The 15402-nt window shown below is 36.5% G+C and overlaps 1 protein-coding gene and 1 non-coding gene across 2 annotated transcripts; both read right to left on the bottom strand.

The window, feature by feature from the left end:
• Window positions 1-1259: 1259 nt before the first annotated feature.
• On the bottom strand, window positions 1260-1387 carry LOC118349104. Its single transcript, XR_004802096.1, has one exon. It is a non-coding gene; the product is annotated as a U6atac minor spliceosomal RNA (small nuclear RNA).
• Window positions 1388-11447: 10060 nt separating this feature from the next.
• LOC109003683 lies at window positions 11448-13328 on the bottom strand. Its single transcript, XM_035691585.1, has 3 exons — window positions 13194-13328; window positions 11854-12018; window positions 11448-11774 (listed from the first exon to the last, which is right to left on the bottom strand). The coding sequence occupies exons 1-3, from the start codon at window positions 13326-13328 to the stop codon at window positions 11448-11450; spliced, it is 627 nt and encodes a 208-aa protein (XP_035547478.1).
• Window positions 13329-15402: the final 2074 nt, after the last annotated feature.

Genomic DNA, 15402 nt, shown 5'->3' with positions numbered 1-15402 from the left:
AGATCCTCAATCGGAGCATTTTCTTTTCCTTTAGTTTTTTCATTATATAAATGCTTATCCCAAAATTTGCTTTCTTCGCCCAAATATTAACCACACCTAAAAATGGGAATTTTGTTCCTCGAAAGTTAATTGGGTGTTCTTGATTTTTCATCATTTGCATCCAAAACACATGATCATGATAAGCTGTCGACTAACAATGTAATTGCTGTATAAGAGAATCTGGTGTACTACTCGATTAGAAGACCATTTTTCTTAACCTATATCAATGGTTGCGGCCGCCATACAATTGCATGCCAAGCTTCTTAAGCATGCAAGCGATAATGGTCAGCTCTAGATCATATATATATATATATGAAAACTAATTATATATTTCGACCTTAGTAACTTTAATTGGATCTTGTTCTGCTGCCACATAATAATAGATGTTTAAGTCGATGCTAAAAACAATTGAGAGTTAATTAAACGAAATGTTAATGCCAAAAATCTTACAATAGGAGAAAGAGTCATTCTCAGCCCGCTATGATGATCTGGGCCTCAATCAGTGTAGTCTAGAGCCTCCAGCGTGGTCCAGTGCGGCTATGCATACCTTCATGACAATGAATAAAAAATAAATACTGAGAATGTAAAAGAGAGATTGATATACAGATTTTCAATACGTGGTTCGACATAAAGCCTACGTTCATGGAATTTTTGAAGAGAGAATATCCACTATAATAAGCTAATTTATAATTCCTCATCGCCTCTTCTTTCTCACTGTACAATGGAGATCTCGTATATATTTGCTGAATAATATGTTATCGCTGGAGTCCCTTTTGAGAGGTTGAAGAAATTGAAGAAGAAGTCGAAGTCCCCTCAAGTTGTCTAGTTGTTTCATTTTATATCTCCCTCTTTTTGCATGCCCCTACAGAGTGGTGAAGATTGACTGTCTTTTCTTTGCGTGTCTGACATCTTGTCCTCTCTCAACTTTCTCATTTCTTTTTCCCGTCACTTACTCTAGACACCCTCCTTTTTCTTATCCCCTCATTGTCTCCCTCTACTCTCTCATACTTTGTCTTCTAGTGAGGGGGCCTTCCCCCTTAGGCTCTTCTGGTCTGATATATTTTATCCATTCTACGAAAAATAATATTTTATCTTGCTTGTAAAAAGTATTAACAAGTACCCATGTACTTAATTTGATCAAGCAGCTTCAAATTACCTGGACAAAAATAAAGAAGAGGGATAAATTATATAAAATCCAAGATTATGGAGGAAAAAAGGAAAAAAAAAAAGGGTTAAAAGATCCACTGAAGTGGGTAGCCTTAACCGGATGTGTGGTAACATGTAAGCCCGAAGGCTGTTCCCGTCCCTGTCAGGGGAGATGCCAACCATCTCTCCTTTCTACGAACACATTCTTTGAGGATGCAAGTTGGTTTAATAAACCTCAACTTATTAATGTATTTTGTCGATGTGGGACTAATTAGTAGTTTGTGGAAAAGTGGAAAACAAGAAAGGCCACCTTACTCGGAACTTCTGGAAGGGTTGGATCACACGTTGCATATGTCGAATATTGGGCTTCTTGCTTGGACATGGTCGTATGTGCTTGTCTAGAAATCCTCATGAATAACGGTGCCAATTAATAATTATAAACGTGTTCCTTGAAATTCTTTTATATAAAAGTATATATAAAACTAGAAGAATATTTTTCCTAATTACAAAATAAAGCTTCGATTTTCGAACGTACGTAGCCAGGTTCCGATCATCATGTTCTTCTCACTAATCTTCACCTACGTACCGACAATGCTCAAAGTCTATGTCAACCACTATGTGAGAATTACGTCTTTGCGAATCAGGTTCCAGCTTCCACATCCGTTTTCTGCATGTTTTGGGAAGCCCTCCCACGGTCAAACTCGTGTATTCCTCAAGCAACATAGAATTCTAATTAGCATTATTCTTTAGTGAATTGGTTCAGGAAAATTTATTCTAATTCGTGATGATGATCATCATTTAAGAGGAATATTATTTCGGTTTTGAAGTTCAAAATCCTGACAGAACAGACTATTCGATCTCCAAGCTGGCTAGAATTCAAACACAAATTGACACACTATTCGAGATCAGACTCGCCTTGGAAGCCGGTTCACATGCCCTAGTCGGAAATTCCCACGTACGTATCTTCCAAGCCCATGATCATGAATATATATACATAGATAATCTAGTACGTACATTACAAGTTAATTAAGCCAATATATATTTAATGTGAAGTACTCTATATATATATTATGAAAACTTACTAAAAATTAATAAAAGATGCATGTTGAATGTTGATAACAAATTAATAGTCGTGAATCAGTGATCATATTAATGAAAAAAAACAAGAACACGCACGAAACTCATGTAATTGGTTTTTATTAATTCGGGGAAATTGTAGTTTATATCTTCGAACTGTAATATTATTATCAGATAGTATTCATATGAAAAATGCTATTTGTATTTAAAAAAAAACATACAGAAAAGTTAATTCTCCACGTGTCAGTTATTGATATGCTGAAAATTATAAAATTTAAAATTTAAAATAATTTAAATTTAAAAATAAAATTGACAAAATGAGTATTGTAAGTAAAAGTATAAGTAAAAATTATAAGTATATGTAGCACTATTCTTTATAATAACACCACTTAACTATGAGACATCATATTGTCATATTATTAGAAAAATTATATATATATATATATAATGTACATCTTTAATTAAGATCAATTTTTGACTATTAAATTAACAATACTGCTACAGGTACCCGGCCTGGGGTACCCGTAGCGGAATCCCTGACGTGGCTAATGCCACGTCAGGGTTAAATTATATTAAAAAAAAAAAAAGGCAAAAGAGCCGATTTCATAGCGCCAAAAACGATTTCTTCTGATTTAGATTTCGAAGAACAGCCGCGCATAACCCGAAACCCACTTGAAACCCAGAAATTCCTGCAGGTTCGTCGTTCACGGAGATCAATCGTTTGTTCCGAAACCCAGAGGAGATTTTTCGAGCGGGTTCGTCGTCCATCTGGTTTCTTCCGAAACCCAGAAACCGTTTGTTTGTTCCGAAACCCAGAAGAGATTTTTCGTGCGGGTTCGTCGTCCATCTATGGTTTCTTCCGAAACCCAGAAACCATTTTATCTGCGGGTTCCTCGTCCTCCATCTATGGTTTCTGCCGAAACCATTTTGCACTGAACTTCTACCGTTCGTCGTTTCATCGCGTTCAAGTGAGTCCTCTGTTTTATGGTTTTTTTTTTTTTTTTGTATTTTTCTTGATCAGTCCTCTGTTTTATGGTTTTTTTTTTGTATTTTTCTTGATCTTTGGCTCTTGTCTCAAGAAACGCTAGTCTTAAGAAAAATATGTTCGCAGCTGCTCTTCTTCTTTTATAAGAATGTTGTTGTTATTTATTTTGTTGTTTTGTGAGTATAATAGGAGTGTATATGCAATAACAATGGTTGCGCAGTGGCTGATAGAGAGACAAAGAGATTAGGAACAGAGTGAATAATCAATCATGGCCATGGTACCCAGAGTTTAGGGCTTTGGATTGGTTTTTCTAACTTTTTTCATCATCTGGGGGCTGTTGGATTTGGTGGGTATGAGAAATCTTTGAACTATAATGGCCACCAAGTCTCCTTTGTTGTTGTTTTTGGCACTTAATTTGTGATGGTCAATGTGGTGATTTTTTTTGAATCTATAATACATGTGAAGAGGTCAAGGTTGTTGTAAATGTGCCTCTTCACGTGCATACACATTGTCATTGTCTCTTTGTGTTTCATAATTAGGGCTTCACCATTCACATGCACATACAGCCTTACTAATTGAATATGTTATGAAAGTGCCTTGACCACATGCATTGCAACCCCACTGTAAAAAAAATGTCCACTCTTATTTTCGAATTTGGTTCGTCTTTTTGCATTCATTAGCATCTCCAGATGATCATATTTATGTTTGCCGTATAAAAAATAAACGATTTTGTTTGCCGTGTACATCCCATTGGAGATTATCTTTGTTTTTGCTGGTTTTAGCTTTCTAGCGTACCTTTTGTGGTAATTTAACCCCTTCTATGAAATTTTGATGTGTAGGGTGCTCCGTACAGTGTTGAACTCCCTGAAAGAGTTGGGCAGCCTGACTGTTAGGTATGATTTGAAATCTGGTATTGTTTTTATAAATAAAAAAAATATAAAAACCAAAGAAAGAAAATTGCAGTTGTTCTTTGTTGCTTCTCTTATTTTACTGTTTACAATGATCTGTAGGATTGAAAGTACCAAAAAACAAAGAATAAAATGTGGTTTGCTTGTGTTATTGCTTTTAATCTCATATACGTTTTAATTATATATGTAGAGAAAGGTATTACTTTAAACTATTGCAAATTTAAGACTCTTGAAAAAAGTATTCAAACTGCATACAGTTTTGGAGAAACATGAATGTGGTGCGAGAATCTCTACTAAACATAGAAAGAAAACAGCAGCAGCCTTATAATGAGATTATTCTAACAGAATTCTGATGATCATCACGTGTTCTCAAATAATATAATCAATTGTGGACAATTGAAATTGCTTTTTCTGTTCTTAAGTTTTGTTACCAGTAGCAGACTTTGTTTGTTCCTAGTCTCAATTATGACACGGATGGAAACACAGATTCTGTCATTGTTACTTCCTTTCACTTGTTATATTATTTGTATATGATGGAATTGTTCTGTGTATGCAAACACTTCTGAATGATGTCAAATTATTTCTGCAAAAGGAAGTAATACTAACATTCCATGTGAAGATGATGTGGTTTTCACTATTAAGGATAATGCTGTTCTAGCTTGATGTTCGACACGATTTAAAATAACAAAAAAGCTGAATCCACCTCTGTGATCTTTTGTTATCAATTTTTAAATAGACTTGGAATTAACCTCCTTTTGGTTCGTCCTGTTGCATTCATTAGCATCTCCAGATTTCCGTTCTATCAATATTTTTTTTCATTTTGACCACTCATGAAGCATCATGTGCATGTAGATCACGGGAAAACGTACATGTTTGCATGTAATGCCACTCATTTTAATGCTGTATATAAGCATATGCATATCTAATGCTTTTCTGAAATTGATAGACTGTTTGTCCGAAATGGATAGATTCCTATATATGTTGGGTGAGGCGGCATTTGCATTTGGTTCATCTAATGCTTTTCTGGCTTTTCTTACCTTTATTAGACTGAGAAAAAAATAATGTCAATACAATTTTGAGAATGTTACAGTCATAAATAAGTAATTTGGTTCATCACTTTGCTATCAGTTCAAGCTTTCTATTAGTTCCTCTCGGCATGGGAAAAGGGGAAGAACACTCATCTTCCCAAACACCATCTAGCTCAAATTCCCAAACCGCTGTATGTTATATTTTTTACAGGTGTTGCTTTATTTCTATTTTGAGTTGATATTTATTTTCAAAATACATAAATAACTTGTGTAACAACATGCTAGGATATACCATCAAGTAACCGGTACTTTGTAGATTACACTAGTCCCGGTTACTACGGACCACTTCCTGCTTGGCCAATGCCTTTATCTCCATATCCTGATGGCGGCCAATATCCAAGAAACTATGAAGTGGTGATTCAATTGTGTTCTTGTTTTTTTGTTTGTATAAGTTGGCCATATTTTTAGTTTAAGGGAATTGATTTCTTTTTTTTTTAGCAGAATGTCGGTGACCCGAACCCTCTCATGGCTACAAGCCCCGCTATGAGTGGGAGAGTTGATATAGAGGAACCACCTGAGTGTAGAGAAACTGATATTCCATGTACATCTGAAAGAGTTGAAGAAAGTAAAGAGGATAGACTCAATTCAGAAGAAACTGAGGTTGGGATTGGCGGGACACCACAGTTAGAGGATGAAGTTGGTGGTGATCTCATTGAGGAGCCAAAGTCGGGAATGGAGTTTAATACGTTTGAAGAATTAATGGCTTATTATAAGCATTATGGTAAAAAAAGCGGGTTTGGGGTATTGATAAGAAGGACTGATAAAGGGGATGATGGCACTGTCCGATATGCCACCCTTGGTTGTGCCCGTGGTGGGAAGGCCCGGAATAGGACATTGAATGTCGCTAGACCACGTCCAACAGGAAAGACAGAATGTAAGGCAAAGGTTAATGCCTTAAAAGTTGATGGGAAGTTCCGGTTGACAACAGTGAATAATCTCCATAACCATGGCCTTAGCCCAAATAAATCTCGCTTCTTCCGATGTAATAGAGAAGTGAGTGACTCTGTAAAAAGAGTCCTAGATATAAATGATATGGCTGGGATCCGAATGAATAAGAGCTTCGGATCTCTCGTCGTTGGCGCTGGTGGATTCGAGAACCTCCCATTTCTAGAAAAGGACTGTCGTAATTATATCGATAAGGCAAGACATCTAAGACTTGGTAAAGGTGGTGCTGGAGCGCTTCAAGAGTATTTTTGTAGGATGCAGTACAAAAATCCCGGTTTCTTTGCCCTGATGGATTTGGATGATGAGGGGAGGTTGAGGAATGTCTTCTGGGCTGACCCCCGTAGTAGGGCAGCCTACCAATACTTCGGTGATGTGGTGACATTCGACACTACATATCTGACGAATAGATATGGGGTGCCCTTTGCACCATTTGTTGGTGTAAACCACCATGGGCAGTCAATTCTGTTGGGAGCAGGATTGATTTCCAGTGAGGATACAGAGACCTTCGTCTGGTTATTCCAGACGTGGTTGAAGTGTATGGATGGTATCGCTCCTAAAGCTATTATCACCGATCAGGACAGAGCGATGAAAAATGCAATTGCTATTGTCTTTCCTGAAAGCCGACATCGACTTTGTTTGTGGCATATACTTAAAAAAGTTCCCGAGAAGTTGTCCTCCTATGCTTCCTACAAAAGTGGGATGAAGAATGCGTTGATGAAATCTATGTATGACACGCAAACTGTTGCAGAGTTTGAGAAATCTTGGGATCAGTTAATCACCACTTACAATTTGCATGAGAATGTCTGGCTGAAAAGTTTATACACTGAGCGTGAGTCTTGGGTACCTGCATTCTTGAAGGACTGTTTCTGGGCTGGGATGAGTACAACGCAGCGCAGTGAAAGCATGAACGCGTTTTTCGATGGTTATGTGCATGCGAAGACAAACTTGAAAGAGTTTGTCGATCAGTTTGATAGTGCGTTGCAAAAAAAAATTGAGAATGAAAATAATGCGGACTTCCACTCATTTAGCGTTACCATTCCTTGCATATCTAGATCTCCTATCGAAAAGAGATTTCAAGAGTTGTACACAAATGCTAAATTTAGGGAAGTTCAGATGCAACTAACCGGCATTATTGATTTAGATCCAGAGTTAGTTAAGAGGGATGGTGCAGTAAAGACCTATCAATTAGAGGACGAAGTTCGTGTGGAAGAGTTCACTAAATTGGTTACCTTTTTTGTGGACTTCAGTGAGGAAGGTGCAGATGCTAAGTGTTCATGTGGTTTATTTCAGATGAAGGGTATACTGTGTAGGCACATTTTCGCTGTATTTAAATGTAACGGGATAAAATTCCTGCCAGAGAAGTACATTTTAGACCGATGGAGGAAGGATATCAAAAGGAGATACACGTTAATCGGTAGTAGTTATGATGCTGGAGATCAGCGGCCAGATGCTTACAGATATGCTAGTTTATTAAAAATCTGTTATGAAATGATTACTCATGCAGCGGGTTCAGAAAAACATACTGAGGATGCCACACATAAGTTACATGCAATGATTGAATTATATAATGAGAAAGTAGACCCTTCATCGATGACCCTCACTGGTTCCAATGTTCCTTGTACTCAAAATGACACAACCACAGTGGGTAGTTCGAAAAAAGTACTCAGTCCATTAGTTGTCAGAGGGAAAGGCAGACCTCCATCTCTGAGGAAAGCATCCAGGATGGAGAAAGACATGCGGAAACTTAAAGGAAAGGCAGCCGGGGCACCAGTAAACCGGAAACGTAAACAGGTGCAATATATTTCAGCTTTAAATATATAGTTTTAGGCCACTTATTTTATTAATGCACAAACTGACTTTTTGCAAATGCTACTTGTTTATTAGAGAGATGGAGGAGATACACCAATGCCGGACACATGCAGGAATTTATTTGGCCCATCAGAGATAGATATTTCTAATGTTGGTTATGTTATATTATATTACTTTAGTTATATTTATACTTGAATTGTTATAATTATGTGTTGACACTTGATTTGAATTTAAGAGTAATTTTTTTTTGCACCAGCTTGTTCAAGACAAATCAGCTTGTGTCATTGGTGGAACCCAGCTTGGACAACCAATGTGTGGGAGTCAAGAAAGTGTAAAATTATCCAACTTTTTCATGTACAACCAATAGTAGTATTGACATTACTCTGATTTTTTGCTTATTAATTTTTATAGGTGCAATTTGGGTTGGATGGATCACAACCGGGACAAATTAGGTTGGATGAATCACAATTGGGTCAACAGTGGTGGGAAGGCCCAGGGAACTAATTTGCTGTAATATTTGCATATTAGTTCCCACCATTAAGGTATTTTAACATTTTTGTGTAATTTCCAATGTTGGATACGTGCTATGCTTGCTTTTCTATTTTTGGCCAAACAATTGGTTAGGAATGAGTATAAGCTGTGTATGTTACTCCGGTGTTACATAGTCCTTGTTAATGATGGCAGGTATGGGTATGTTACTCCGGATGATGTACCCGCATTGATTGATCAGCATATTGAAAAGGGAGAGATCATAGAACACATTTGGAGGTTTGTCCTTTCGTGGCCATGCATGTTCTTTTCAATGAAATGTTTGGTTGATGATTTTCTTATTAATTCTATATGAAAATTTAGTGGTAATATCACAGATTAGTTCGGTTTCATCAGTACATGTGGTATATGTTATTCAGTATGTCAGTCAAATTGCAGTATGGTTGATCCTGATCTATTGCCAGGATGACCATTAAAAAAATGAAGTTAAACTTTCCTGTCTTTTTATATAAACCACACAATAAAATCATTTGAATTAGCAATTACCTGTAGTATGTTAGTTTGCTCCACTTTTTTTCTTTGATAGGTTACACGTTACGCTGTCTGTTCCATAACATAGGTTGGTTCTATATGAGCCTAATACAAGAATTGAAAGCAAAACCTCTCCATATGAAACTGTGCTGGAAAGTTTTTCTTAATGGGTTTGAAGTCTCTGGAAGAGTAGCTTTAACCCAGTAACTCAGATGCATGCTTCTGAGATACTGGATTCAATTATGTGACTCCTTATACAGACCTCTTTCCTGTCTTCAATTTGATTCATCTTTGGACATGGATTATATCACATAATTTTGCTTGTTGGGTAGCCTTAGTAGACTGATTTTTACCATCCAATACTTCATTTTTCTTTTACCTTACATGTACCAAAAGTTCATTTTCAATATGAGCCTTTTCTACTCTAATACAAAGGTCTAAGTTGAAAGACAATCTCTTGCTGATCGTCATCAGTGAAAAAAAAAAAAAAGTAATGCAATAAGCCATTTCCTGTCGTCTGAATATGTGCCTTTTTAAGTCTAGTCAAAAGGTCTAAGTTGACAGATAATGTCTTGCTGAATGTCATTATTAAATCTATTTACATAATGTAATGACCATATCTTGTTGTCTGTAATATTAGTAGAGATGATCAGTAAAGATTAAAGAAAGAAAGTATTTTGGTGTTTTTTTCCCTTACATTCGTACTTGTAAAAAGGTCTTTTAATTTCCAATCAATGATCACACTTTCAATCATCGGCATTATTCGAACAATGGTTGAGCATAAAAGTAACAAAAATTATTCCAGGGGGCAAATGGGGGCAGCTGATATACTGATAACTATCTTTCTCCATGCAGGGTGTGGTTGCTCGATGTGAATGACAGTTGGTATTTTGTGATTGTTTGTGGCATATACTACAGTTATACGGATGGCAATCTTTCATTGCAAAAACTCAAGATATCAAGGCTAACTCTTAATTTATAGATGAGTCATGGGTGTTGTTATTTTGTCATTTTTTGTTTTTTGGATGAAACATTAGTCATTTCTGTAAGTTTATCAAGTTGTACTCAGTGGTACAAAGGCATGTAAGATCAGGCTGGGATAGATTTGCTTGAAATATGTATTTGCCTCCAATAACAGGATAATGCTATTTTACGTTATACCACTGTGAGACTCCCATTTTATTTGCAAGTTTTTTACGTTATGATCATCTGATTTCTCTGATCTTTTGTACAGAAGCTCTCTTGGATGGGACCCAATTAGAATGTTAGGTCCCATTCCATTCATAATATGTTAAAAAATTTAGACATACACTCAAGAGAGTTAGCTCTTAGTTGACAGCACAAGTGGGCTATCCCTATCCCACTTTGCAACTTTATACTTCTCTCCCCAGCAAATCCGTGATATGGAAAAATGGCACTCATAAACGTAAATGGCACAGATGCCTTTGATATCTATAATATCATACTGATATCAATCTATCTCTTTCCATGGTTTTTGTTGCTTGTACAGATTGATATCAACTGAGATCTTATCCAATTTCTTTACCGAATTGGATGCTCTAATGTAGAGAAAGATGTACGTAGCTTTAAATTCCCATATGGGGTCTACTCTGCCTTAGAATTCATACAGGAAGGCAGTATCGCTGACCCGATACAGCGATTATGACATCAAATTGTAAATACCAAACAAGCAAAGACAGAATCACATGATTTAAGGCACCAGTATTCCAGTGACCACAAATTTGCTGAGCATTTCTTGTTTTTATCTCTGATTTGATTTCCTGGAGATATGTGTTTGCTTATCTCATTGTGGTCAAAACGCTTCAATTGCCAGAATTTTGCTTTTGTGGTTGTGGTCAAAACGCTGATGAAATCTGGTATATGGCTGCAGAATAAGAGCTTTCTTGTGCTCAAGTATATCAACACATTTGGATTCATCCTCCTAATACACTTTACAGATAACACAAAAATAGACCATAATTCATTGCTCATGAGTTCGGATCTCTGCATTATGCCTTTATTTTGGTTCATATAGCACTGGAGAAGAGGAATTGAATCTCTTATATGCTATCAATTTTATCGCATATGCAAGCAAAAAATGTTTTGCTAAGGAGATAAATGATACACATGCAAAAGAAAGTGTACAAATATTAAGCTCTCTCATAATGGTTAAATCCTAGCCAGTTTTTGTATCACTTTCAACCTATCATATTATTTCTTTAGTTGTTTGCTTAATAGGAGAAGAAGTTGAAAAATGATATATAATAATATATTAAATATATAAACAGCTACTTCCACAAGTTATGTCATTGTCATAACAATAAAATACAATTAGACTATACAACCAGACTAAGTTCTAACATCACCAACCAACATATAAACAACTTAGATATACATAGCAACTAACTTCTAACACTAATCCTAAGTCACCTATTTGCAAGACAAGTAACATGCTACAACAAATGCGGCAGCCCAATACACTCGGAGTAGTGTGCGTGAGTGTCTTATTTGCGCTTCGCGTACAAGAACCGCCAACTCCTTCTTCACAACCTCCTCATTTCTATTGGATAGCGTCATCTCTCTCATCTCGATCTCATCCGCTCTCTTACGGAGATCAATTTTGCTCTTTTCGATATCATCGAGTATCTTCTCCAGCTCTTTCTTGGCTCTTAACAGTTCATTGTGAGTTTCTCTTAGATCGGACTTTTTGTATTGATCCTCCTCAACCCACTTGAAATACTTACAATATGGTAATCCCTAATCATTTTAAACATTTTTTGGAAACATGTGAGATGCACATAATTTTAAAATTTTGATTAAACATTAATATCATTACCTTTGTGTTGTAGTTAGGACACCCTAAGAAAGGTCGTCCTGGATTTTTTATAGTAGATGAGTATCTTAGTTGGGCTTCAATTTCACAGAAGCATAATGGTTGACCCAGACTTGGTTTACCAAAAGATGAAGAAGAGTCCGTGGTGGAAACCAGCTTATTCTTAAACTGACGGCAAAGAAGAAAGAAAAGGAAAACAGACAATCAAGAACAAAACTAAACTTGCAGCATCTTCTTTCAAACAATATCAACTATCAAGACTAATTTAAAGTCTCTACACATTTAAACTAAACAAATCTTACTCTCCAAACAATTAATAAGATATTCTACGTGTTGGACCTTACAAATAATGAACAGACTAACAGATTAGTTTGAAAAGACAAATAATATATCAAACCAACTCGAAATCTGTTGGGAAAAAGGCAAAAAAGTGGCACATATTTAGGAGAAAAGTCAATTAGTTCGACCCATCACAACTTTCAGCCTTTTAATGGTTCACCAGACATTTGAATGCCAACAAAACCTCAGACACGTTTCGAATAGTAAAGTAGAACCACCACACAGCAAATTAAAAGAAAAGAGGAATTAAACAAACCAACAATTCACAGATTCAGGAAGTTAATTATACACTTTCTTCATGAATTAATCCCATGAGATAAATCTAAGAAAAAGATGCTGAATATTAGGTGAACCTCAACAAGAGATCAAGAGCTTGATATACACCTGACAACGACTACTTTGACATACCAAAACAATATGCAATTAAAAAAAAAAAAAACACAAAATCTAAACAAGATTACATAGTAACAAAAAATGGATAGTTTACATTTTAGAAAATAAATGTATCAGGATTCAGGACTAATCTAGTGACTAAGATGAACCCTAAATTTCTCCCACAAAACAAAACAACATAAATGTATCAGGACTCAGTATCCTATTTCAATTTCATGCATACATTCACAACAATCAAGAGTAATGTTAGAGAAATAAACCTGATGAACTCGTCCCCCCCTAAAACCCTAAAAGGCTTTTTCCTAAAAAAAAAAAAAAAAAACAGAGTACATACCGATAAAGGGGTTTCAAATCCACAAGTTTCAAATCCACAACTATTTCGAAATCAGTTGCAATTTCGGATCTAAATCAAGTGCTATTTCGAATCTACAAGAATTTCGAAATCTTATATTAGGGTTAGGGTTAGGGTTTTCAGTTATTCAAGATGAATGTTTCCTCAGTATTGGGAGAATCCAAACATTCATTTTGAAGAAACAAACCCAATCAATGGGAGATTCGGTGCATTTTCAAAAGAACACAAGAAGATAAGATACTAATACACATGAAAGTACCTCCCTTTGTGTTTCGTCTTCTATGACGTCGGTGGGGCAGTCGTGTGTTTGAGCAGAAGAAGATGACCACCTTGCTTGAAACTTTTTCGTTGCTTGCTTGGGAAGGTTCCCGTACGCTTCCGTTCGGGGTTCCATGATCTTCTTGCTGAGGCGAAACGCGGGTTCAAGTCCCTCGGGGTTCCATGGCCGAAACCAGTTTTATGAGTTCAAAAGGCCTTTCTATATCTGGGAGGCAAACGAGTGGATTATTGAAACGGTGCAAACCGCACCGTTTCAATAATCCTACATGGACGTTCCGGGTACGCGGGGGGTACCCCTCCCGTGTGCAAGTAGAATTTTTGTTAAATTAATGGCCGAAAATATGCATATAATATCAGTCATCCCCGTGGATTTCTCTTTCTAAAAACCAAAACAAAAGACAAAAGCAGAACAGGAGGAAAATCTTAATGAATCTTAACGAAACTTGTAGACTTGTCCTTTAGTTATGATACTAATAACAATAATTAAGGACTTGCTTGTCAGCCATAATCTCCCAATCCTCCAATTGCCATCTCAATTACTTGAAAGACAATATATAATTTAAATATTAATAAAAATAATATAAAGAACAAGCTATTGGAGCACCCGTGGTTGCAATGAGGGCCAGGGAGCGCAGCATATAGATTTTTTCCAAATTACCTCATGCTCCTCGTCTTGAAAATACCAGGAGTAGTATGATATATATATAGAAGGGATAAAATCGTATTTTCAAGATACATAGGCCATCGATATATATATATAAAAGCCACACATCCCCTGATCTCCCAAGTCCCATCCATACCAAACTACTATCCATATGATCCCCTTCGTATTCTTCGTTTTCCAGTTCAATAACGAAATAATTAGTCCTAGGTGATATATAGCAGCTAGCTAGCGCGCATCATCAACACAAGGCCGCAAAGATAAGATCAAGCAGAAGATCAAGAAGAAGACATTAAAAGTGATGAATCGAGATCAAGAAACAAGCAGCTTCTGTAGCAAGCACCTGAGAGACCCATGTAGGGCGTTTGGCCGGAGATGCAGTTTGCTGGTGAAGGAGCAAAGAGCAAGGTTCTATATACTACGGAGATGCATCACCATGCTTGTTTGCTGGCACGAGTGCGGTGACCCTTATGACTCTTAAATATTTTTTGGTTCAGCTATATATATATATATATATTATCATGTAAATGTATATATCTTAACTAGCATACGCCATATCTAAGGGAGTTTTGAGATTTCTTGTTCGAAACAAACTCGTAGCTCTTATTTATCAGAGAGTTCCGTATGTTATGAACCAAGAATTAATCTTGTTTCCTGTACTCATGTGAGAGTTTTGTTTGAGTGGTTGTAATATAGTTGAAAATTCAAGCAGATTTTGACTCTTCATCGATTTTCTTTTTCTTCTTCTCTTTTTGGTAGTAGTACTGTATTCAACAATACGATCTCTTGGCTGGGCTCGCACTACTGTACTCAGCATTTTATGGCGTTCTTCTAGGATTAACTCGCTTCAATTATTGAAAATGCTGGAATCATTGCCACCTTATTACCCAAAATGTTGAATCCAACGTACGTTTCTCAGGAACGACTAAGCAGTAATTAAGCGTACCACTACTAAAAGTACGAGAAAAGAGAAACCTGGTTCACCTAAATTTTATCATCTCCGATGATGACGTGACATGGCTTCGAATTAATAACACTGCTGTATGGAAAATAGAGAAGAGAGAAACCTAAGCCGACAGCAAGAATCCTTGGAACTGAGACTACGGCCACTAACAGCTCACTCACTTTTGATAGGATTGCCCCCTCGTGCGCTTCTCTCTCTCTCTCTCTCTCTGTGCCACGCAGCGGACAGCATTTTCATATTCTGAGTCAGTTCCTGATTAAAAGTTTTCACAAATCTTTCGCATGATGACCATACATTACCCATATTAGGATAAACTAACGAAAAGGATATTTATGTACGTGTCATCAGTTCTCTAGCTACCAGACTCAACTGAAATGACTTTTAATCAACTCAGATCGATAATGGTCATAATCATTTCTTATTTAATTTGTTTTCTTATGAACAACAAAAAAAAAAAGGGAAAGAAATTCGTTGATCCTACGTACCTACACTCCCAGCAGGCCGGCCTGGCTCATATCATATATTAGAAGTTAGAGATCATGCATGTAGTTAAAAAGACAAATT

The sequence above is a fragment of the Juglans regia genome, chromosome 7 (assembly GCF_001411555.2).
Source record: "Juglans regia cultivar Chandler chromosome 7, Walnut 2.0, whole genome shotgun sequence".
In the NCBI taxonomy this organism is placed as follows: domain Eukaryota; kingdom Viridiplantae; phylum Streptophyta; class Magnoliopsida; order Fagales; family Juglandaceae; genus Juglans; species Juglans regia.
Note: the sequence above shows the minus strand (reverse complement) of the source record. Positions and strands in the feature narration are given on the sequence as shown.